The 24,128-nt window shown below is 47.9% G+C and overlaps 1 protein-coding gene across 3 annotated transcripts in view; it reads left to right on the forward strand.

Annotated features, from left to right (window-relative positions):
* MAPKBP1 (mitogen-activated protein kinase binding protein 1) overlaps positions 1-24,128 on the forward strand; it is a 953,926-nt gene that overhangs the window by 816,988 nt on the left and 112,810 nt on the right. For all 3 annotated transcript variants that reach the window (XM_085627077.1, XM_085627078.1, XM_085627079.1), the window contains exon 24: positions 2,937-3,106. In XM_085627077.1, the coding sequence (XP_085483203.1) occupies positions 2,937-3,106 (170 nt within the window). The remainder of the gene's footprint in view (positions 1-2,936; positions 3,107-24,128) is intronic.

Raw genomic sequence — 24,128 nt, forward strand, 5'->3', positions numbered from 1 at the left:
AGGAGAAAGTTGGCAGAAAAGCAAAATAACTTTCTCTACCACCAACAGTCACCTTGGAAAGCCTGGCTGGGGTGATGGGACAAGGGCACTTGTGGCCACTTTTATATGCCAGTTGAACATTTGAGTGTCTTAAGAAACCATCATTGAATTTAGATTAAGGGGATTCCTCTGCGCTTTGTGTCCCAAATGATGACCTCCGCACACAGAATCACTTGCATAATGTTACTAGGATGTGATGGTAGAGGCTATGAACCAATTTAGTGTTATGAGCTCGCTCTAGAGCAGTGTGTCAGCTGAAGGTAATGAATGTTTTCATTCTTTAAAAAAAAATAAAAAATTGCTAAACAAATTTTTATTAGGTTTATTAAAAAAGAACAGGGGAAAAAGATCAGAACAATGCGTTTCAGTGGTAGCCAGAAGGTCACAGTTCACATATATTATATTCTTCCACATCGGATATTCAAGTACCCTGATTGCTTAGACCGAAACAATTTGCCCTAAATCCTGACTTATTTCCTGGGGCATCCTCCTGTAGTGATAAATGGTTCCCTCCTGTTGGGCACACCAATCCAGACCCCTGCGCCATACAGAGTGCGCAGGGGGAGGGATCCGAAGTCTTCTACTTCCATGCAATTTCCCTCTTTGCAACAAGGGTAGCCATGCCCACCATGGCGCGTTCACTCCAGGTGCTGCCAAGACACTTCAGGATGCCTAACAATGCAATTTGAGGCGTCAGATCAATCGGCCAGTAAAGGACCCTGGTTACGACATTTCCAGTTCAGCGCCAGTTGGCAGCTATTTCGGGCATTGCCTAACCATATGGAAGAAATCAGTGCCTCGGCAAGTGCAGCGAAAGCAGGCGGGCTGCGGGAGTTTTCTGCCGCGCCAGAGCTGATGAGGGATAAGGTATGTCCAATGTAGATAATCTGATTAGCGGAGGCGTGAAGATATAGCGAGTTCCTGGGAAACCATATGGGCATCTTGCCAGTCAGTTTCTTCTATGAGACCCACCCATCGCTCCCACTTCTGAGAGTGGTGAGGAAGTCTGAGGCATTAAGCATGAGTGTGCTGTATATTTGGCCTTTCCTCATCAGGAGCTTAGTTTCAAGGGGGTTGCGTTCAGGTTAATCAGCCTGTGCAATTTCATGACTGGAGACTGTGTGGTTTCCTGTAGAGTGATCGAGGCTTCTGCTGTGCCAGAGCAGAGTTCATTGTGTAAATGTCTTGTCCCACCCAATGAAGCGCAGTGTTTTACGCCAGTGCAAGAAGATCACTTTGGTGACCTCCGGAAGGTCTCTGGAATTTGTTTGCCATAAAGCAGTTCCATCACCTTGTCAAGACTCAGGAGGAAGAAGTCTGCCAGATATGCCAGTTGACTCCAACCCCTGTGCATCCAGATGTTAATAACTAGTAGTTGTGCAGCTTCCAACTAGAGTTGCTGATCTGCCGTTCCCATGCCATCCTTGTAGACAGAGAGGCGGCATTTGATCATCTCAATGTGAGGGTGCCAGCCTTCCCAGAGAAATTAGCGAATTGTGGATGTAAGTGCCTGGAACCATGTGGTGGGGATCATCAGTAGAATGTTTTGGAGGCTGCACAAAAACCCTTGGAGTATCATGTCAAAAAGGGCTTTCCTACCAGGTACATTGAGTGGCAGGGATGCCCATCGTTGGAGATCCATTTATGTTTGTCAGGAGAGGAGTATGGTTGAGGCTCCATGTCAATCCAGTCTCCGGGCCATATAAATGACTAATTCCAGAGAGCTGAGGCGCTGTATGGGGATCGATGTTTGCCATGTTATGCCCTCATTATCTCCCTGGAATAGGACCAGCAGGGACTTAGTTTTGTTCACTCTGAGACTGGAGACACCTTAGAAATCCAGGAGGCAGAGGCTTTGGGGTACTGAAAGATGGAGATTAGCTCAAATCAAGAGGGCATTGTCTACATTTAGTGTGATTCTTTGCTCATCTCCAGTGTGCCACACCAACCCTAGATCTGGGCTTCAGAGTACTAGTCTAGCAGGTTCTCTATAGCTAGTGCAAAAAGAAATGACACAGCGAGCAACGTTGCCGGGTGCCTCGATGGATAGGGAAGGAGGCTGATAGCACGCAGTTAACAAATGCTCGTTCCAAGGGTTGTGACTAGAAGAGCTTTCTATATCTACAAAAGCGTGGACCCAGATCCATATGTTCAAGGACACCTCTCGGAGAGGACTACGTTTTCACACTTCTATAATATGATCAACTCAGTGAAGCAGTACTTGATAATGCAAAGGTTATTTTGAATACTCCTCTGATGGTGGCTAACTAGGCAGGGTCTTTATGTTGTCTGTAGCATAGTCCTTGCTTCTAGCAGACATAACAGGCCTGGTACTGCAAATCATCAAACAGACTTAAAGCCCTGCTTCAGGCTTTTATTCAATTTAGGAATGTGACTTGGTCTTTGTGAGTGATCCCCAGAAAAGATCTCCAATGCGTCCTTGAAAAAGTATGTCAACATTGTACCAGTTTGCTCCTGCAGGGTATCCCGGGTGGTTGACCGAGGTGAGAAGTACTGTGTACTATTGTGAGAGTCCATTTGAGCTCCAAGAGAACCCTGTAACCCACTCACATGCGATACTTGTCATTTATGAACCATGCCCAGGGCCAGCTTTACACTGACCTCCTGATGCTGATCAGTGCTTATCAGTCAGTCTCCTGCCACACACCGTCTTAACATGTCCCTAGTAGAAAAGATTGTTTAGTAACCCTCTGACCTGTTAACTCTTTGAAAATTGGTGGTGATTATCCTTTGGCACTTGGGTCCCCTTGGCAATGTGGCAGTCTCTTGATCAAAGATAGCCTGTTATTTAATGCTCCAGTGATAGTAGCCGCCTCTGTGATCAGAAGTCTTGCACTGGTGTGGTGAAGGAAGTACTCTTGTCTTCTCATCCTCAGCCTGGCGGATCTTTGCTTCCGAGGGAGCACCAACTGTACTCGCGGCCCCACGTTATCCGACTTATGTCCTGTGAGGAAGGGATAATTGGCCATGAACCGGACACCCCTGAGATTGAGCCATGTCCCATCTTCCCCGAGCACACAGAGGAGAGTCTTCTGGAGATCAGCAGGTATGTCTTTTCCAGAGTCCTCCTAATACTTCCAATTGTAAATTTACAAAAAGCACCTTTAGGGAGCAGTATATGAATGCTACAGTAAAGCACAATATAGTGCTACATGCAAGATAAGCATACAACAATACCAGTAGGCCAATGTGAAATGTACAAAATTTTTTTTTTTTTTTTTTTTTTTTAACATTTCAACTGTTATTTATCAAATGAGTTTTCTACCTAAGATTAACGTAATGAGGCCACTTTGATACAAATGTCATTTGACAGGCTGTCATGTGACGAATCTATTTCTGTGTGTTTCATTGGACCAGGGCTGTCCTAGCCATCTATTTTACCAAGACACAGTTATGCAGTTTAGAAACCAGGGAAACAATTTTCCATTGTGCCAAAAAGATATGATACATAATTAAATCACTATCCTTGAATGTTAAGCTGTAAATTTTATCTTTCCAGTCATGCAGGCCCTCTCCTAGTTTTTAATTGCCACCCCTAGGAAAAAAGCCAAATAAACAGAAGGCAATAGGGGCAGGCAAGGAAGCTGTAAAGCAGTACCTGTGGGGAGCTGGCAAGGTTGGTAGAGGCATGAGGGGTGGTCAAAGCTCCCCGTTTAAAAAATAAAGTAGTTGAGGCAGCAGTACTATCTGCTGGTAAAAAAAAGTAAACAAGGGGATGTTTATTTTTGCAAACAAATTGTATAGGGTCCCGACATGCCCTATGATTAACTTTTGAATACCAGGGTTTAAGAATAGACTCACTCTGTGCAAGAACGGCTGGCTTATTAGAATCTCTCCAGCCTGGGTCATCCTGGTCTGCTACTCGGATTTAACTTTCTTGATAATGGCACGTATCATTTGGTTTCCTTTATGACTTCCTCTCCTTTCTAAGCAGTGGTGGCTCCTCCACTAATGCGGAGGAGCATCTCCCCACTGCTTTGAGAGCAGTGAAGATGAAAATTTAAATGATAATAACTGAATGTTCTTGTCATCTTATTTTTCCGTTCCTAGGTGCGGGGAGGGGCGGGGCTGGCCAGAGCAGGGGCCACGTTGAGGAATGGTTTTCACTGCCTAAGTACGCATGACTGTTTGGCCAGCCAAACAGTCATGCATACTGCATCTTCACCACCAGGCTGTAATGCACAGCCTGAAGAGGAACATGCACAGGCTCTCTGTCCCCATCTGAGCGCAGAACAACGGCGCTCAGACTAATTACAATGCTGCATTGCAGCGTTGTGATTGGCTTAGTGGAACCAATCACACCACTCCATTGTAGCATTGTGATTGGCTTAGGAGAGAGGAGGTGCTTCCTGAGACAGAGGAGAGGCTGCGACTGTGACACAAAATGCAGGTACGTTTTCTTTCTTTTTAATATTTTCTACCCCCGAGCATCCCACCCCACCCTCCCTCCCCCATTCGTTATCAGCCGCCACTGTTTCACAGAAGAGAAAGTATGCATGTCTTGGTAAATTCTACACAGTTCCTTTACATTGCCAAACATGAACAACCCTTTTTTTCCTATATTTTGTCAATATTATTTTTGGGGTTTTGTTTTTGCACCATTTTTTCCTCTACTGTCCTTACCTTACTTTGCTAATGTCAAGAGAACCGTCCCCCACCATCTGCAGCTACTGCCCCCAGTTCAAGATAAAGCATAAAATACACACCCTAACACAGAAAGTAGGAAAGTAAACACTGATTTTAACACAAGCTTCGAATTTACAAACAAAACAAACCTTGGTATTCCTGCATTTGTAAGGCAACAAGAAATAAACTTCTGTCACTGAGGTTCTGGAAAAAATAAGATGGCTAGCTTCCTTGATGGTTACATGCCTTTTGCACCATGTGAGGTACACACGAAGGTTGATACTTCAAAAATGTTACTTGGTACCTAGCGGAGTGCACAAATCTATTTTAGAGAACCTATTAACTGTCTAGTTGTGTTATCTTTCTTTTAAGATATCTACAATGGGACCAAAACCGGATTCTATCTAAGATGGCGATTGCTTAATTTGAGTTTTTGACCTGGAAGACATCTTTTGAAGTTTTAACTTTAGGCAGTTGCAGTGGTGAGGCAGCATACTCCCCATTTTATATTTACAGAAACCGTTTCACTTCATTTGCGAGGAAAATCGCATGTGGCTGTATAAAGAAATTGATGAGCCACAGAGTGAAGCACATTCAAGTCCACATCATTTGGCCGAGAAAAGGAAACTGTCAAGGAAGAGCAGAAGGAAGGCAGCAAACCATAAAGGTTGCCCGGTTGGACACGCCGTACAAGCTTGCAAAGATCTGGAGTGCAGTTTTCAGTACCCCTACTTTGTGACCTTGTGCCCACAAGGTTTAGAATGGAGAAGAGCCAAGACCTAAGGTAATCTTATATCTTTGCTCTTTTCAATAATGATGTTACAGATAACACCTACTGCGGACTCCTTGGATTTATTTTTGAGGTACTGGCCCTTCTGGAGCAAGACCACACAGAAATCGATCGGAAGCGAAAAATATCTGAACACAATTATTAGTCGGGTTTCAACCCGTTCAAAGCTCGAAACTGCACCCAGTGAGTCATGAAGACCAGCTCTCTCCTCATTAGACTCTGGTCAACCAGACCTCTGAGTCTTACGACACATTGGATCTTTTGAAACGTTTGATAAAAAGGACTGCAGGCCCTGGAACTGACCTAAGGTGCAGTCAGTCGTTGCTCTCCAATCAAAGCCCGCAGATCAGAATTGCTATATGGGCTAGGTCTCCCATGACCAGTAGCACCCCTAATTATTTTCCAGTGAAACCACTGGCCATCAAAATTACCCAGCATCAATTGCACTTAAAAATGTCTGCATGGAATACCCAACTCCACATCCAACAGCATGGAAAAATGAAATTCACAAGCTGACTGAGACAAGTATGCCACTGGCTGAACAGTACTAAATATTGAAAATGGGGATGGGGTGGTGGCCCTGGCCCTGTGACACAACTTCTAGCAAGCATAACTCTGCCCTCATGAGGATGGCAATAACAAGCAACCATCAAGAGCTGCAAAGTGGCCTAAACATGACAAGCCAGCAAAAGAACTAAAGAAATACTGCTTTGAAACAGTCCTGTAATATTCCACAAGTGACCCCCATACCCGTTCTGATAGAAACCAGTACTTCCACCTAATGTCTAATGTGCAATATGCACATACAACCTGGCTGCACAGTATCTTTATGCCGTTGGGCAACCACCCTGCAATTGGAGTTGCAATACATCTCAAACTACACACCCACACAGAGAAGATCATACTGTGTAAATATGTGATATATATTTGTCCAACCCTAATCGCTTCAACTTATCCTAAAATGTAACCTTGAGTGATTAGTAATTTGTATATAACTCTAACCACTAGTATCTGTAGTAGACTTATGTACTTACTATTGTTCTTATGTGAATTTAGAGTTTATCTGTTTGGAGTACATGAATTACATAAAAGATACAAAGTCCTTATGTAAAGTAACTGATTCTATTGTAAAGCGCTCTGACACCTTCTGGGCAAGTTTGCGCTATATACAAACTCATAAACAAACAGATGGGAGCTCCTTAATGGTGAAACCTCATTGGAACATGCCCTTCAGAAACCACCTTTCAGACAGTCCACGAAGATCTGGCCCTAGCTGAGCTAAATTTTGAAGACCCTATTGTACTCTTGTTGGCGATTCAGCCTGATCCCAAAGGTACTCTGCACCGAGAGTGTTTGACCCTTCTGCTCTCTCTGCCAGTTGAGTTCCTGGTGAGGCAGAGGTTGGAGACAGTTTCCTAAGCCACGCCCCCTGCCACCCCTCAGATGCCGGGCTTTAAAACCCAAGAGAAAGCGCATCCATGCAGCCTTGAATGCAATCAACTGACTGAAGTTCTGCCCATATCGAGTTCCTTGTAGCACTAGGTGCAGTTTTGCGAGATGCCTGACTCCTGTGTTCTTATATAGCTGCTATACTACTGGTACTGGTAGCCGCTACTGCTATCACTGCTAACTTTTGATGGTTTGTGTGTTATTACTGAAAGGGATAGCAGGGGCTGCTGGGCTCGAGTTTGATGTTTATGTGCCTAGCCTTTTAAAACTTTTATCGTGCCTAAATCAGCGCTCCTAAGCCACGCCCCCTGCCACTCCCCGAATGCCAGGCTTTAAAACTGGTGAGAAAGCGTTTCCGCGCTGCTGGCGAACCAAAGATGCGCCTGAGGCAAGTCCCTCTGCGCCCGTCCACACTCGGACTGCGCTCAACGCTAGCCTTCCTGCTGGTTTGATCTCTCGGATTACCTTGGAACCATCTGCATCTTTTACATGTGGGACGACTTGCTTAAACCTATGCCTTAAGGTAGGTAAACTGAGCTCTGGACCAGCACTGGAACCCTCTATAAGGATGATTGTGTGTCCTGTCCCACCTGCAAGCTCTCTCTATCCTTACATGCCAGACTAGCAGGCAAACACAATCCGGGAGATAGTTTTAACTGTGCCCTCATAAATGCCAGATCTTTGGTTAAACAAAACCCCGAGCTAATTTTATAGATCCTAAAGCCCTCTTTTGTTACTGAGACTTGGGCTGAAGAAACTTCTGATCCAGACTTAATTCCAGTGCTTCTCTAAGCATGATGGGGCTGGCAGCCGTGGAGGAGGCCTAGTGATGATTTATCATGAGTCTTTTAAAACCCAATTCCAGGCTCTCTCAGCATTATATGCCTGCAAGGCACTTCTCTTCAAAAGTTGAAACTAACAAGTGGTACTCGTTTAACGGTATACTGATGACTTACCCCCTGGCCCGAGAGCACCCTTCCTTGAAAAAGTTGCCCAAGTGCTTGAAATTGAAACTGAACTCCCTGAACTTACAATACTCGAAGATTTTAATTTCCATCTAGATACTCCTCTTGATGCTGATTCTGCCGATCTTATTGATCTTGTGGCTGTTGCAAATATGATACAATTAGTTAAAGGACCCACTCACACGGCAGGTCACCTAATGCATGGAATTTTCTCCAAAACCCTCATTTAGGAAGTAGCAGCCTCACGCCTTCGGAACTGGTCAGACCACCATGCAGTAATGTTTCAGCTCAGTCTGGAAGGCAAAGATATAATTAACACTTCTCCCAAATCAAAGAAGACCCTACGTCCGTGGCATTAACTCAATACTAATACTTTTAAACAAATGCCAGCCCAAACACAACCCTTGGCCTCAGGCGATCAAGATCTTCTTTTTAAAAAATTTTTTTTATTGTGTTTATTAATTTCAGTCAAAACAATGACAGAAAATAATGAGAGTTCTGTTACAATAAAGCAATAGGAAACAAACCCCGCCCCCATCCCTCCCCTTAGGCTGAACAGACAGAGGTCTAGAGCATTGAAGGGGTACATGTGGTTCAACAGCTACATACATGCAAAATAATATATATGACGGCATTGTACGAAATCATTCAATAAGACTACTAATATGAGCGAATACTGAAAGTTCACGGAGCTCAAGAGGGCACCTACAATAAATCAACGATTGGGACAGTGTGTGAGTCCGAACCTGGAACCAGCCAGTATACATATCGGAGGCATGTATTAGTCATACAAGTTACAGCAGGTCCGGTCTGGATAACCGGTATGCAGTGATCGGGGCCCAGAAATCTTTAGGGCGAAAAGTCTCTGGTAGCTCATCCTCATAAGTCAATAGCTGAGTTTTACAGTACAGCAAATCACAAAGCTATTTCTTTGTTGTCGGAGTGGTCTTCGCACCCAGGCATTGCGCCACAGCCCTCTTAGCGAACAAGGTGGACACTGCTACTATACGTCTGTTACAGGGCTTGAGGAGTTTTACATATCCTTGTAGGCAAAGTTCGGGAGTGCAGTGCACGGGCTCCAATATTATATCCGTAAGCAGTTTTGTCACCTCAGTCCAAAAAGCAAACTCACTCACACACAGCCATGCCACGTGTAGGAAGTCTGCATCTGCCATTCCACACCGCACACAATTAGCAGTTTCCCGCAAGCCATATCTACAGAGCTGCACAGGGTATAATATAATTGGTGCAAAAATTTGAAGTGAATTATTTCTGAGGTTGCCATTAGCCGTGAGTCGACCAGTGAGGGCACAACATGCAGTCCATACATCTGGTGTGAAGGCAGTCCCCAAAGCAGCTTGCCATCTAGCACAAGAGGGGTGATCCTTTAGCTCCCGCTCTCGCAGAGACGTGTTATAAACTTTAGTTATGAGGCCCCGACGCTCTTCACCCGCCAGCATCACCTGCAGTGCTCGTAGGGCAGTAGGTTCTGCTGGATAGACAGTCTTGACAGCCTGCCGCCCCCAAACGTATGTAAAGCCAAACAGAAATCCACGGTCCGTACCCTTCTGCGCATCTTGCAGGGTCTTAAATTGACCATTCTTGTACAGATACCCCAATCGCGAGATACCCGCTTTGGCCAACTCGCAAAGAGCCTGCTTCTCACGTGCAGCAGATATATCAGGGTGTGATGCCAAAGGCAGTAATGGAGCATAAAGATAGGATAGCTGAGCCCGTTCCGCCAGCTTACGCCAGGCCCACGCCATGCATTGTACAGGGTTTATCTCAGTCCGCGGACCGTCCGCGCCACCGACAGGGTTGCCGCCCGTACTGGCATTGGAATGACTGAATCTGATTCTACCGCCACATGATGCTGGAACCTCTGCGGGAAGTGCGCAAAATGACCTTGTGCACAGAGATAGTACAGTCTAAGATCTGGGGCCACGAATCCACCCCGTTCAAATGGCTGTACTAAAAGATCCCACCTACATCTAGGTTTCTTACCACCCCACACAAATGTGGACAAAGAGGATTGAAGTGTTTTGAACAGCGCCATATTCAATTTTATAGGGATATTGACGAAGAAATAAAGCAGTTTGGGTAGAAAGGCCATCTTTACAACCGCTATTCTATTCGCCAAGGAGAGAGGCAGACGTGCCTACTGTCATTCTGCTCCGTGACAAGTATTCGTATATCAGCCAGTTTCGCTGGAGAAGGGTTAGCTTCATATTCTTGTTCAAGTGTGGAGACATCAGACGCCAACTTTTTATTTTGGCGTCAGATATCACGTAACACTCCCGACTGTGCCCCAATACAAACCCCCCCCCCCCCCCCCCCCCCCCCCCTATGGTGACTTTGAACGCCTCCCAAAGCACTCCTGCGCTGTCTACAGAGCCCTCATTCTCTTTAAAAAAAAAAAAAAAAAATCCTGATCGCCTCAGCAATTGTCTGTTTAAATACTGGATCCGCTAATTTTGTTGGCTGTAATCGCCATGCGAAAGGCGGCCTCTCGCAAGTGGGGACCTGCAAGTCGAGGGTTACCGGAGAGTGATCAGAAAGCGTTCGCGCCTTGTGTTTCACCTCCCATACCCATGTACAAACCTCGTCTGAAACCAGCCAGTAGTCTATTCGGGACCACAATCCATGGACCGAGGAGAGAAACGTGCTTTCCCGACCCGCAGGATGCCGACGACGCCATAGATCATGTAAGTTTCCTGCCTCAAGTATCCCAGCAGCACCTCTGAAGCTTGTTTAGGTCTTGCCTCACCACTGCCAGTTCTATCTAGAGTCTGGTCCAGGCAAACCTTGAAATCACCACCCCAAATGAGTGCGGCTGGGGGAAATGTAGAGATTATTCACCACACATCAGAGTAAAAGGAGAGATCGTCTGTGTTCGGGCCATACACAGTCACCAACAATACACTCATGCCGCCCAAGCACCCATGCAGAAGCGCCACTCATCCATTGTCATCAGTATCCACTCCAAGCACAATAAACGGGACACCCTTCTTTATTAGAATTAACACTCCTCTAGAATAAGAAGAGTAAGAGGACGCGACTTTGGCACCCGCTCAGCACACTCCCATCTTTTTCACAGACTCAATGGTAAGATGCGTCTCTTGCAATAAGGCCACTTGCACACCCATACGATCCAGATACGCAAAGACTGATCTTATCTTTTTCGGAGTGTTGAGCCCCCGAACATTCCAGGTCAGGAACCTAGTGGTACTATTCATACCGACAAGCCATTATTAAATGATACGCCAGAATTCTAGTATATACAGTATAAGACCAAAGAAACCACATTGTCCAAACCAAGGATGACTTAGGATAGCCACAGTGCACTTCTGCCAAACCCCGAAAGAACCCCCCCCATACCCTCCACCCCCCCACCCACTTCAGCGCCCCCAACTCGCCAAAGACATCCCCTCCCCCCCAAACCCCAACCCCAACTAAAAACAAAGAGTACAGCACAAACTGGGTACACCCATTGGGGGTGTCTGAGAGCAACTGACCTCCCATCTAGTAGGAGGTGGCTGAGCAGAACAACCGCTATGCCTGAAACGAGCATATACCGTACATGCTATAGGCCCAGAGAGGCAATTGTACATAAACGATCGGGGACCATCCACCTGCAATCACAATGAGGCCTTAAGTGTGGCACATCACATAATCAGCACATATCTGTATCAGAGGAGAGTAGAGCTGCCCAGTCGGATACCCAATATGGCAAGAAATGAAGAACTGTCCCCATGACATCACGAATCCTCAGTCTCTGATAATGCTTGAGCTTCTCTTAAAGTGTTTCGCATGCTCCAGTGCTGCCTTGGGATTTGTGAAAATCTTGTAGTCTCTGTCCGAACCTATCTTCAAGCGGGCGGGGTAGAGCATGGCGTAAGGGACTCCTTCAGTTTGCAAGAACTTTTTGACAGCCCCAAATTCTCTGCGCGCCGCTTGTACAGCAACAGTAAAGTCTGGGGAAAAAGGAGCGTATTTCCCTGATGCTCAATCGTACCCTTCTCCCTGGCCATGCGCAATATAGTGTCTCGGTCCCTGTAATTAAGCATTCGAGCAATGATAGGGTGTGGTGCCTGGGACCGGCCGAGCTGCAAGGGAGCGATGGGCACGTTCAACGATAAACATAGGGGAACGTTGTTCAGTGCCAAAGATATCTGTGATCAAAGTTTCTAAAAAGGTCTCAATTTTCCCCACATTTGTGGACTCTGGCAGCCCCATTATATGAATATTTTTCCGTCTGGAACAAGCTTCCAAGTCCTCATTCTTGGCCTGAATAAGAGAGGGGACTTTTTCCATGTTGAGAGTTTTCCCCGCCACATCGCTCAATCCATCCTCTGCTGCAGAGACCCTTTGCTCAACTTCCCCCATAGGAGCATTCTGTTTCTCAGGTTGGGACGACATATAATCAAGACGTTGGTTAACAGCCGCCATTGTGCCCTCTATAGATTGGAGGATGCGCTGCATAGCAATAAGAGTTGTTTCTAAGGTGGGTTGTCCGACATCTGGGGCATCAGCCTCAGAGTCCGATGCTGCCTTCTGTGGGGGCTTGGAGGATTTACATGCCTCAAACGTGAGGCGGGGTTGTGATTTGTCAGTCCAACCCATTCTGGCAGTAAGTGAGAGCACTCTAATGCACAAGTGGAGAGCAAACGTCCCTGAGCTAGGAACCCACCACAGTTCGACGCAATTGACCGCCGGCTCCGCCGGCCGGTGACAGCGGGTCCACCGCACCACCCAGCAGGAGATGGTAGGAAGATAAGTACCGCTCACCCCAGGGGGGCCACAGCACAGAATTGGCCAGCTAACAAGGGCAGCACCGGGCACCACACCGCCAAGCAACAGAAAGCGCAATTTGCCAATGCCAACGTATAAATCCACCAGTGAGATCACCAGTCCCGAAAGCCAGCCAGGCCCGGTAGGTCAGAGCGTGAGGAAGAGGCACAATACAAATGAGCCAGGACCCAGGTTACTAGCAGATAAGACATGGGGTCGTACAGACTGCACAAACAGAGATGCAGGCCATACACAGGAGATGGGAAGAAATGTCACCAGGTGGGGAGCAGAGTTATACTCGTACATCCATCCAGATATGCTGCAACGAGGAAGGGCAGGCCAGTGTCGGCGGCATACTCTTGCAGGCAATAACTATGCCTCAGATCCCATGCAGTCAAGGCAGATGCTGCGAGTAATGAACTAACGGTGGGGCGGCACTAGAATGTCAGGCCGTCCACGACGCCGATCTGCAGCAGCCAGCGGTTTGGTCCAATGACACCGCCGCGGCAACCCACGCACCCCCACGCTCTGCAGCAGTGCCTAGGCCGCGGACCGCGCTAGGCCCACACCCGCCTCCGCAACCGCAGGCCCAACACAAGTCGCGTTCCACTCACCGCCGCCCGCACCGGGGGCACAGGCGCCGTCCTCCACCGTCATTCCTTCCAGCGGCGCTCGGTCTCCGGGGGGCCACTCACCACCACACGCCGTCGGATCTCCTTAGGGCACGAAGCCCGCGGCAGTGTCCCAAGATCAGTGACCTGTTATCCACACCATTAGCGTCGCTAGCACCGAACGTGCCGCCGTTGACGCAGGAGAAGACCCGAGAGGCCGCCACACTTAAGGCCTCATTGTGAGAAAGTGCCATCTTTCTTGCATGGTGTGCCCCCACTTTTTGCTAAAATTGCTGAATGTACTTTTACTGAGTGTACCCTGGACTCCTGCCAACCAGGTGCCCAGGGCCTATGTTCCTTCCTTAAACCACACAAACTCCAAATTGGAAAACCCTGGCCACATGTCAGCCCCTAGTAAATGGTACCCTAGGTACCCAGGGCCTTGTGACCAGGGAAGGCCTCTGAGGGCTGCAGCACTCATTTGTGCCACTCTTAGAGGCCCTGTACCCTTACACACACACACACACACACTGCCCTTGCAGGCTGAGTGTCTGGGTGCAGGACAAAATGAAGAGTCGACATGACACACATCTGTGTGCCATGCCCATCACCTACACTGCCATGGCATATATCAGCCACCCCTCTGGCTGGGTGCCTTATGCCCATGGTGTGGGCACAGGAGCAGGAGCCCTGTGCCCCTACAGTACCCAGGTCCATTCCTGGGCACTGTAAGTGCAGTGCTGCCATTTAAGAGTACATGGTGCTGAGAGCTCGTCAAACACGAGCTCCACAGCACCATAATGGCAACCCTAAAGACTGGGAAGTTTGGTATCAAACTTCTCAGCACGTTAAACAAACCCTGATGCCAGTGTGGGATTTAATGTACCAAGCACCCCAGAGGGCATCTTAGAGATGCCCCCTTACAACTAACCTACAATCCACGTCTGCTCTGAGGCTGCCCAGGCTGCCACACAGCAGACACGTTGCTGGACCCCTGGGTGGGAGAGCCCCTGCTCTCCCGGGCCTGCAACAATGCACATCCTGGGTGAGGTGATAAATCTCCTCCCCCAGGATGAGCAAAGGGAAGCTTCAAAGGCATGCCGCCTCTTGGAGTTTCCCCAGGCCACTGCAACCCCCCACTCTGGCGGGAAGCTTGGCCGGAAACCCCATACAAGGACAGGGGATGTGCCAGCCTGCCCACCCCACCCCTCAGGTGGGGGAGGCGAGGTGAAGCACATCTCCGGGCTCTCGCCATCTTGAAGATGGGAGGCCCTACCCTATCAGGATTAGGCTACTGCCCCCCTCCCACAGGAGAGAGGCAGGATAGGGGGTGTACCCACCCCAGGACAAGGACCCATTGGTCCATGGCCTTCACCTACCTGTAACGCCCCTAAATCTAGTATTTAGGGGCACCCTGAACCTTCCTTCCCCAGATTCCAGATTCAAAAGACTACAAGAAGAGCAAGAAGAAGAAAGACCTGCCCTGCAGCTGCTAAATAGGGAAGAAGACACCAACTGCTTTGGCCCCAGCCCTACCGGCCTGTCGACTCCCGAACCTGCACCAGCGCGGCATCTCTCGTGGCCAGCAACCTCACCAACCCCGGAGGACCTGGCTACCTTTTGGCTCTAAGCCCCTGGGACTCCCATGAGTAGAGGCTCTACTCAGAAACCTATTTTTAACCCCTGGCAGCAGCCCGGAACCGCGAACCCAGCACACTCTGCACCAGCCAAGCCTGGCCAGTGCCGGAGTGGACAAAGACCCTGAGGACGACCCCACGGCGACTGTGACCCCGAGTCCGGCACCCAAGGACCCCCCTCGACATTCCGGAAGAAGCCTGCAGCCTCGGAACAAGGTGCCCCCCCAACCGCGATCATCAGAGGGTAAGATTTCCTGACACCAAAAGGCACCCCTGCACGCGGCGCCCTGCGGCCCCTTGTGCCCAATCCCGGGGTACCCACCTAACCTACAACTACCCAACTTACCTCTCGAAGTGGTGGTGGCACCTGAAGCATCCTCGTCCCCGAACTTGCAGCCTTTTTCCTAACCGGAACATTCCCATTGATTTCCATTGAGCGCCCGACGGCTCAAAAGCACCCTGCACCCAGTCGCCCGAGTGACCCTGGCAGTGCAATCTCTACACTAGCCTACTTCCCCACTTGCCCTGAGTGAGTGACCAGGAGCCCAGCTCCCACAGCCGCGTGGCCTGCTAGTCAGCAGCCACCAAACCAGGCCCCCCTATTCCTCATCGGCTAACATTGGGCCTAACTCTCTCTGCACCCGCTGCCCTAGAGCCACTGAGGGTGAACTAACTGTGCCTATCTGACCTTGGGGGACCCCTGATTCTATGCCCAGAACCTCACCTTTGCCAGTCGAGAACTTACCTGAAAACCGCTAACTCTATTTTCTACATAGGGTAACATTGACTGGCTTTTTCTTGAAATTTCGTCTAAGTGTGGACTTTTCAAATCTTCAAATATTCACTAAAAATCAGCCGAGTGACAAAAACGCAAAAACTCACCTGTTCTCAGGTGGGCTCACCGTGCTGGATCTTGGTGCCCAGCACTGGCTCGGAAGAATACTCGCATCTATACTTACCAGTAACCCCATTTTCTCCCATAGGAAACTATTGACTGCTTTTCTGTGAAATTTCTTCTAAGTGTTGATTTCTGCAATTTCTAAATATTCCTCAAAAATGGTATAACATCTGAAAACGTAATTACTTACCTGTTTTGGATACATGTCCCAGTACTGAACCCAGACACCCAGTACTGGATTACAAAAGTAACGATAACCTACTGTACCTGTAACCTATATTTCCTTCCATAGGGAATCATTGATTGTTTGCTCTGAAATATTTTCTAAGTGCTCACTTTTGAAATAGCTAAATATGAGTTAAAAATCAGTACAGTACCAAAATCGACTTTCAACAGCTGATTCTGAGAACTGACCCAGGACTGGATCTAGGATCCAAGCCTGGAATTACAAAAGTAATCTGAAAGTAATCTGTTGCATATAATTTGAATTTATCATTGAGCTCAATGTATTGTGTTTAGAAATAGAGTTGCCTACTGCAACTATTTGTAACTGTTTACTAAAAAGTCTATTGCATATACAAAAGTATTTTTATGAAACATCTCTTGTCGAGAAAGTATATTTTAATTCCAAGTGTTGGTTCTAAAATAAAACAAGCATATATTTTTTTATATATACAAACCATTGGCCTAGAGTTCAGTTATTGAGTGTGTGGAACTATTTGCTGACTGAGTGTGTACAACAAATGCTTTACACGTCCTCTGATACTGCCTTACTGCTCGACCAGGCTACCACTTTGGAGAGTAAGGTTATATCTAACTTTAACCTCTGTTAAACCCTTGGGGTCTGTGCACTCTGTACACCCTGTAGCTATTAAGGAACAGTATATACAGAGCCACTTTCTCACACTCATGTTGCGGTCATGGAGCTGGTATGCAAAATGAGTGGGAAACCGCAACAGCAGGCTGAAGGCGCAATACGATCACACCAGTCTTCGCAGGGGGGGTCTAAGCTGCTGGAATCACCCCCTCATACCTCCAGATGGCTAATATTTCAGGCAGATATTTGGCAGATTATGGCTCAGCCGGGCAGAGCCTCACACGGGTGTGGCCATCTTGCCGTGCGCCCTCCGGCAATCAAGATCTAAACACCAGCAGCTACCATCGGTGGCTAGACAGAGCCCTTAATCAGCTATTCCATGCAAAAATTCACCATAATCAGAAAAGTACACCCTCTAAACCTTGGGTTACTAACAATTTTAGGGTACTACAGCAAAAATGCCGTAGGCTTGAAAGGCAATCAAGGATTAACTATGACCCCATACAAAAAATTTACAAGCAATCTCTTCTAACCTAAGTTACATAAGGAAAAAACTGATTATTTTACCCAGAAAATCGGGTCAGCCACAATTTCTTTAAGGAACTCTTCACAACAATAAAGAAATTGATAAAACTGCCAAAGAAAAAAAAAACGACAGGCGTCACCAGTACCCGCCAGTCCCTCGGCCACCCGTTAAAGCACACGCATGGTTGTCTCCTTCCCAGCCCCTCCCCCTCAGACACTCGGCGTTGTCACGCTCCCAATCGCCAACTCGATTTAATACCTTAACCCCACCTTCGTCGTCCCCATGTCCCTATTACCGCTTGACATATGTCCACCACGCATGCCTACCCCTCACCTGCCTGCCAGTCTATTCTCTCCCGCAGAAATCCTTGCCTTTGAGGCTCCTCAGCAGCATTCTCAACGTGCTAAACTCTGCAAGGACTTGACCCTTTCCTGGACTTATCCCTCCTGACTAGTTGCGAGTGAGTTTTAACCTATTACCTCCCAAGCGCTTTTTCCACCTTCCTGCTCTTTCTTCAGGAGCCTAGGCACACGAATTGGCAAGCAGCGTTCTTATTTTTAACCCTTGTCTCTATCGAGGCTCCACCTCTACCCCTCTATCCTTACCTTATTTTAAACCTACTTGTCCCTCTTGGTCCACTGAGTACACGGAACCCTCCATATTTATCCTTCTATCCCCAGCACTGCAGTTGAACTAATGTAACCTGGTCCTGATGATGGCCTAAGACTATTGCGGGCCGAAATGCCGTCGACTCCCACAGTGGAACTCTTGGCGCCCCTACCCACGGATACCCAAAACATTTAAAATTTGATTTCTCTTGTCATTTACTGTCGTATCCTGAACATGTAAATCATGGTTTTTTCTCACTTGCTGTTGCGCCCATCATTCACTGTTTATACCACGTCATGTGTCACTTGTGCCGTCACCACACTTAACGAGCACTTGTGCACAGTATTTTGTTGGTTACATGCCATTGAATGTAACACAGTGCTACTGACCCATGTGCTTGAACATATGAAGTTAATATGACCAACCTGTCTACTATATGAAATATATTCTACATTTATATGAAAAGTTTCCCTGGTTTCTTTCCTTTGTGGATCAAATCCTGTATAAGGAACTACGTCATTACACATATATAGATATTTGTCCCTAGAAACGATACCCTTGAGACATTGTTTGTTACAAAGAAAAAAAACAGCATGGTTAGCCAACAGTTGAATGATCTTGACACTTTCGTTCTGAATAAGGTGAGAGTATATGGCCCGTTTCTGGCCAGCGCTAATCCATCCTACACAGCAGAACATTCTGTGCTCAGAAGTACTAGTCCTGATACAACAACCAGTAAAAGCTCTCCACTCTTGCATCCTTTCCCCCCCCCCCCCCCCCCCTCACCATAGACTAAACCATGGGATTGTTAAAAACGATTAAATCGTGTGCTCCTTGTCCCCCTAAGATAATGCTCTATGTTCCAGAAATAATAACCAAATTGTTTACTGACCTCTTCAATAAGATGTTAAGCAGTGGCCACCTTACAACTGACTGGATGAAAGCCTTGTTTCCCTAACTGATCAAAAAACCCAACCTGGACCCGACTGATCCTAGCAATTATCGGCCAATCGCACAGCTTCCATTTCCAGCAAAGATCATTGAATAGGCAGTTAAGATGGAACTTACCTCTTTTATCAATAACAATTGCAATCTCTAAAACTGCTGCACTGGCTTCCGGTGAGGAAACACATAGACTTCAAAGCATTTTGCATTGCATTCAAATCTTTACTTTATTGGCCCTAAATATCTTTAAAGTTTCTTCCCTATGCCCCAGGAAGACCCCCTCGATCTGCTTCCTCACATAATCTGGTGATTCCCAGGATTAAGAGATCTTCCTGGGGTGGTAGAAGTTTTGTAGTCTGCACAGGCAGACTATGAAAAGTTTTGCCCCCTCAACCTCCAAAGCACCACTGATCTATTGATATTTAGGAAAACACTGAAAACATGGCTCTTCAACCAATAAAAGCCTGTTCTCCAGTATTAGGGTGTCTCAATGGTGTGGCTCAATGGTTAGAGCGGCAGACCTCGATGCAGAGCACCGGTCCGGGACCAGGGTTCGATTCCCGCCGCGGCAGGGTCTCGGGCTATAAATTCCTCGGACCGGATATTCTCGCCTCAGTGCCTATTCTAATCATGGGTCCCATGCTGCAACTCTGGGCAATAGCTTGCTTAATCTCCACAACGGCCCCAACAGCGCTGGGATGCCAGGCTTCACCATGGGGGTGCCCAGGAGTGGACACTCCACACGGAAAGCCAGGAAGGGTTCCTTCAGCGGTATGAGTACAGCGCTGAGATACCCGTAGTGGTGATCGGCGCTATATAAATACCTATACATTTACATTTCATAGATTCACATACTTGAATATTCCCCGTCGTCGAAGTGGGAGTCCCACGGTACATAAAAAGCAATAAGTCTCGTGTGTATATATATATATATATATATATATATATATCTATATGTCTTTATTCTTGTATAGTTATGTATGTAAACAGTATATATATATATATATTTCAAAATAATGTATCAAGTCAAAAGTACCATAGGATAACATTGACACATAAGAAAGCATTGAAAAAAGGAACCACTTTACTGACATATCCATGTCGTTTTTATAGTCCAAACTGCAGCCAATCAGGCGCAATCACCCTCTAGAACCTTCTCCTCAGAGGCTCAGGCCCTCAGATTTTCTACCGCACGTCGTGTGAAGGGAGTCTCCCTGAGCTCTGCTCAGTTTGTCTCTGGTTTGAATTTGCTACATCATGTCTTCAAGTAAGAAGTCTCTTTTTCGTCCCTGTGCCTCTTGTGGCAAGTTAAGACATTTTTCTGAGGATCCTCATGAAAAATGTATCTACTGCCTTTACCCTGACCATAAGGTGGCCAACTGTAAGATTTGTAGAACTTTCTCACAGAAGACGCTAAAGGACAGGGAAGGTCGCCTCTTGTTGTGGCTTCAAAAACTGAAGGATACAGATAATCCTCTTTCTGAGGTGGAAAGTGTGGCTTCTGCTCGCACCGGAGTCTCCTCCAAGCGTAGTAGTGTTCAGGACTTGCCATCTCCCCTTTTGAAAAATAAAAAACTTCAACTTGTGGGAGTTTCTGCAGTTCAAGTGCCTTCTGCTACTATGCCAACGCCCCCGAGATCTTACTCTCAGGCGTCTGTGACTCCTTCAGGGCATGTTTCTAGTCAAAAACTTGCAAAACCGTCGACGGGTCCGTCGACGGTCCCTCCGTCGACTAGATCTGCTACTTCTTCAGCTTAGTCGACGACGGTGACCATGGTTTCAATCAGATTTGCTATGTCGTCGACGACGACTTCGTCGACGTACTCTCCGTCGACGGTGGTATGTGTATCCTTGAAGGCTGTCTCGTCGACGATCCCGATATCTTCGTCGACGACTCAGAAGGCTGTTGTCCTGTCGACGTCTAAATCTTCGTCGACGATGGTGAAAAAGAAGAAGTCGACGTCGACAACGATTAGAACTTCGTCGACGGCAGCCTCGTCGTCGACGGCAGCCTCGTCGTCGACGGCGGCTTCGTCGGTGACGGCGGCGGCGGCTTCGTCGACAGTGGCATCGTCGACGATTGTGTCAAATTTTGCATCTTTGCCTCTGGTACCACTGTCTACGCCAGCACCCAATCCGGTTGACGAATCTTTCTTACAGCGTCGTCATGCTGTGCTGGACTCCATTCTGATACCACCGGCCACTCAGCCACCTCGTCAGTTATTTCCCCTCTGGTGACGAGGATGATTCTGAATCTGATGAGGACGTTCAGCCTACATTCCGGGCTGCTCGCAGTCCATCTGAACTCTTCATTAAATGCCAAGATTTTGAGGATGATGATGATTCGCATGATCACTACACTCAGGAGCAGGAACAAGATCCTCCTGCGCAGGTTCCTATGGCGCAACTTCCTTTGTCGCTCATATCCAACCTCCAATTTATGTTGGAAGATTATAATCGTCGCTTTCCATCCTCATCTCATGGTTCTCCACGTGATGCACCTTCAACCTTTCCGGTTCCTCCTGCGGCGCCAGTGGAGCCGACACCATCCGCACCTCCATTGAATCCCTCTACAGAGAGTGTTGGTGAGGGTCTCCAGGAAACTGAGGACGGAGAGCTCCAAGATGATGATGATACCATGACGGAATTCGCCTTCTTCGCCTCCAAGGTCCCCAGTAAATTCACCGCCTGTCTATCTCTGGTTTCCATCAGCTAAGGGAAAGAGCGGCTCAAAGATTTCATCTTCCCATGGCTGTTAGGGAAGAGGATTGTTATCTGTACGATTTCAAATCGCAACCACAAAGACAAGTTCGGGCGGTGCCCATCATTGACTTTGTTTGGAACGAGGGAATTAAGTTGATGAAGACTTTACAGATGGAGAGTCAAGTATGTTTTTCGTCGACGGCGGTAGCTTCGTCGAAGGAATCCCTGGTTTCACCTACAGGTTTGATGCCTCTAGGGCCTTTAGCAGCTCTTCTGCCTGTAGGAGAGTAGGGTCTGCTTTCTATGTTCACCCCCACTTTTTGCTTTTGCTTCACTGGTTTTCGACTTGGATGTGGCTGTGGGCCTGCCAATCAGACCCACAGCCCTGCTGTTCTCTCTCTAAATTGATACTATGTACTTTAGGTGCATAACCCAATTGGTTAGGGTCACCTTATTGGCCCCTGTACAGTGTACCTTAGGTACCCAGGGCATAGGTGTACCCTAGGCCTACCAGGGGCTGCAGCATGTATTATGCCACCCCTGGCCTGGCCTTCCATTATGACACAACTGGCTGATCACTCAGCTGGGGCAAGGTCGTGTAATCACTCCTTGCTAAGGTGTAGTATTCCTATACCTACCTTATATATAGACACGTGTACCTATCAGCCACTCCTATGGCAGGCCTTAACAATCCTGGAGGCAGAGTGCTTGGTAACATGTGAGATGGTGCTCTAGCATGAGCTGAGCCTATCTGCAGCTTTCGGAACCATGTCCTTATAGCTGTTCTATGATATAGCCTACCATATACTCTTAAAGTGCCTTATAATCTTAAACGGTTATGGTAACTATGGTTTGGCTTTATCAAAACATGTCGTGTAAGGTGTCTAACACTTTGGAATAATACCCCCATACCATTTCTGGCAATGAGGATATTATTCCCCCCTTCTAGATTGAGAAGACATGTTGAAACCTACTGACCCGGTTAAAGTTAACCAGAGCCCCAGCATCACAAAATGGATGCTGCTGCCACAGACACAAGTCTGACCTCCTGCTGCTGGGAGTCTTTCCAGCGAGGGAGGCTTGGACAATAGGTTTCCTGCCTTGGGAGGTGCGAGCACCACCCTAGACAGGATTTAGTGTATTGGGGCAGGGAGGGTTGAATGAAACTAGACACTGCCTGGGGCACACAAGGTGTCCCATGCATAGTCCAGTTCAAACCGGCGCTGGGGCACTCCAGCCCCAGCTCTGGCGCGAAACTGAACAAAGGAAAGGGGGCGTAACCACTCCCCTTCCTGGTCCCACCCATAGGAGGGACCTTGAAGGTAGCCCAGCCCACTAGCCCAGTATATCAGTAGGTAGCGGAGCCCTGCTAAATTAGATTAACCTGAATCTGCAACTTGTACAGAAACTCTGGACCTTCGACATTCGACCTCAGGAAGAAGACTGAAGAAATCTCCCTTGTGGCCAAGGAGTGACCACCCTGGGCAACCAGGCACCATCCAGCGACCGCTGCTTTGCTTTGCGACAGCTCCTACGAGGGACGACTGCAGAGACTGACCAGCGCCGAGACTTCCAGACACCTCTGACCCAGATCCACATCTCCAGCAAAGCTGAGACCCGTGGAGGCGACGAGGGACGTGGACCGGCGACTTGGGAAAAGTGGCTAGTACCTGACTAGCGCGTCTTCCGAGGCTCCCTCAAGTCTGTGCTTGGGAAATTAAGAAGCCCCCCATCCCGAGCACCATCTGCAAAGAAGATCAGCTCCCCACACATGCACGTGTTCTGTGTGGGGCCCTTCTGCACCTGAGTTGCTCGACGTGTTGTACGGTTGCTGGCCCGTTGGCTAGTGACTTCTGCGACGACGAACCTTTGTTTTCAACTTGCTGGTCCGGCTCCTCCAGACTGGCACCAGCTCCTCTGTAAAAGAGAAGCACCCCAGACCTTCCTGGTCTGCACCAGAAGCAAGTCCTCCATCCTGCGTGGGTTCCGCTTGCCAAGGCTTGTTGGGTCCTGACTCGACTTCGACGCTGCCGACAGCAAGAGCCTTCGTGGGACAGCTCACCTCCTGGTCCTGTTCGTCCTCGACGCCTCCTGGTACCCGTGACTGCTGCGACAAGCTTCACCTCTTCACCTGCATCTTCACGACATCGCCTGGTTCCTTCCTGGTTCCTTCCCGGCTCCTGGCTGGTGACCTAGACTCTGTCCCTTCTGCTTGCAGGTTCCTTCCTTCTTGATCCCGTCCTTGGGATCCACCGGACACTCTTCACTGACTGCCTGTCAGCAACTTTCCTTCAGGCATCCATAGGAGTAGACGACGAAACCCGACGCAAGTTCACACTTATGCACCCGCAGCCCGTGGGCTAGGTAACTTGAGCATTTCGGTGCTCACAAGGGTATTGACTATCCAAGGGTCTAGTTTCCGAGTCTCGACTTCCTAGCTATACCAGAAGTGTCCTAAAACTGCTAATTTCTAATAACTTTCAATTCTATCGATTTTTACGCATTACGCGTGAGTGTTTCCACTCTGCATCTGAATCCCGTGGGCCTCCCACTTCCTAACCTTTGGTAGTATAGTGTAGCCCCAGTGATTCCCTAGGCCTATCCTGTATTTGTGACAGTGGTTCTTATACCACTTCTTTAGTATATGGTTTGCGTGGCCCCTAGGGCCTAACTGTATTACTTACCTGTGTGACTTAATGTA

This window comes from Triturus cristatus, chromosome 9 (assembly GCF_964204655.1).
Source record: "Triturus cristatus chromosome 9, aTriCri1.1, whole genome shotgun sequence".
Lineage (NCBI taxonomy): Eukaryota > Metazoa > Chordata > Amphibia > Caudata > Salamandridae > Triturus > Triturus cristatus.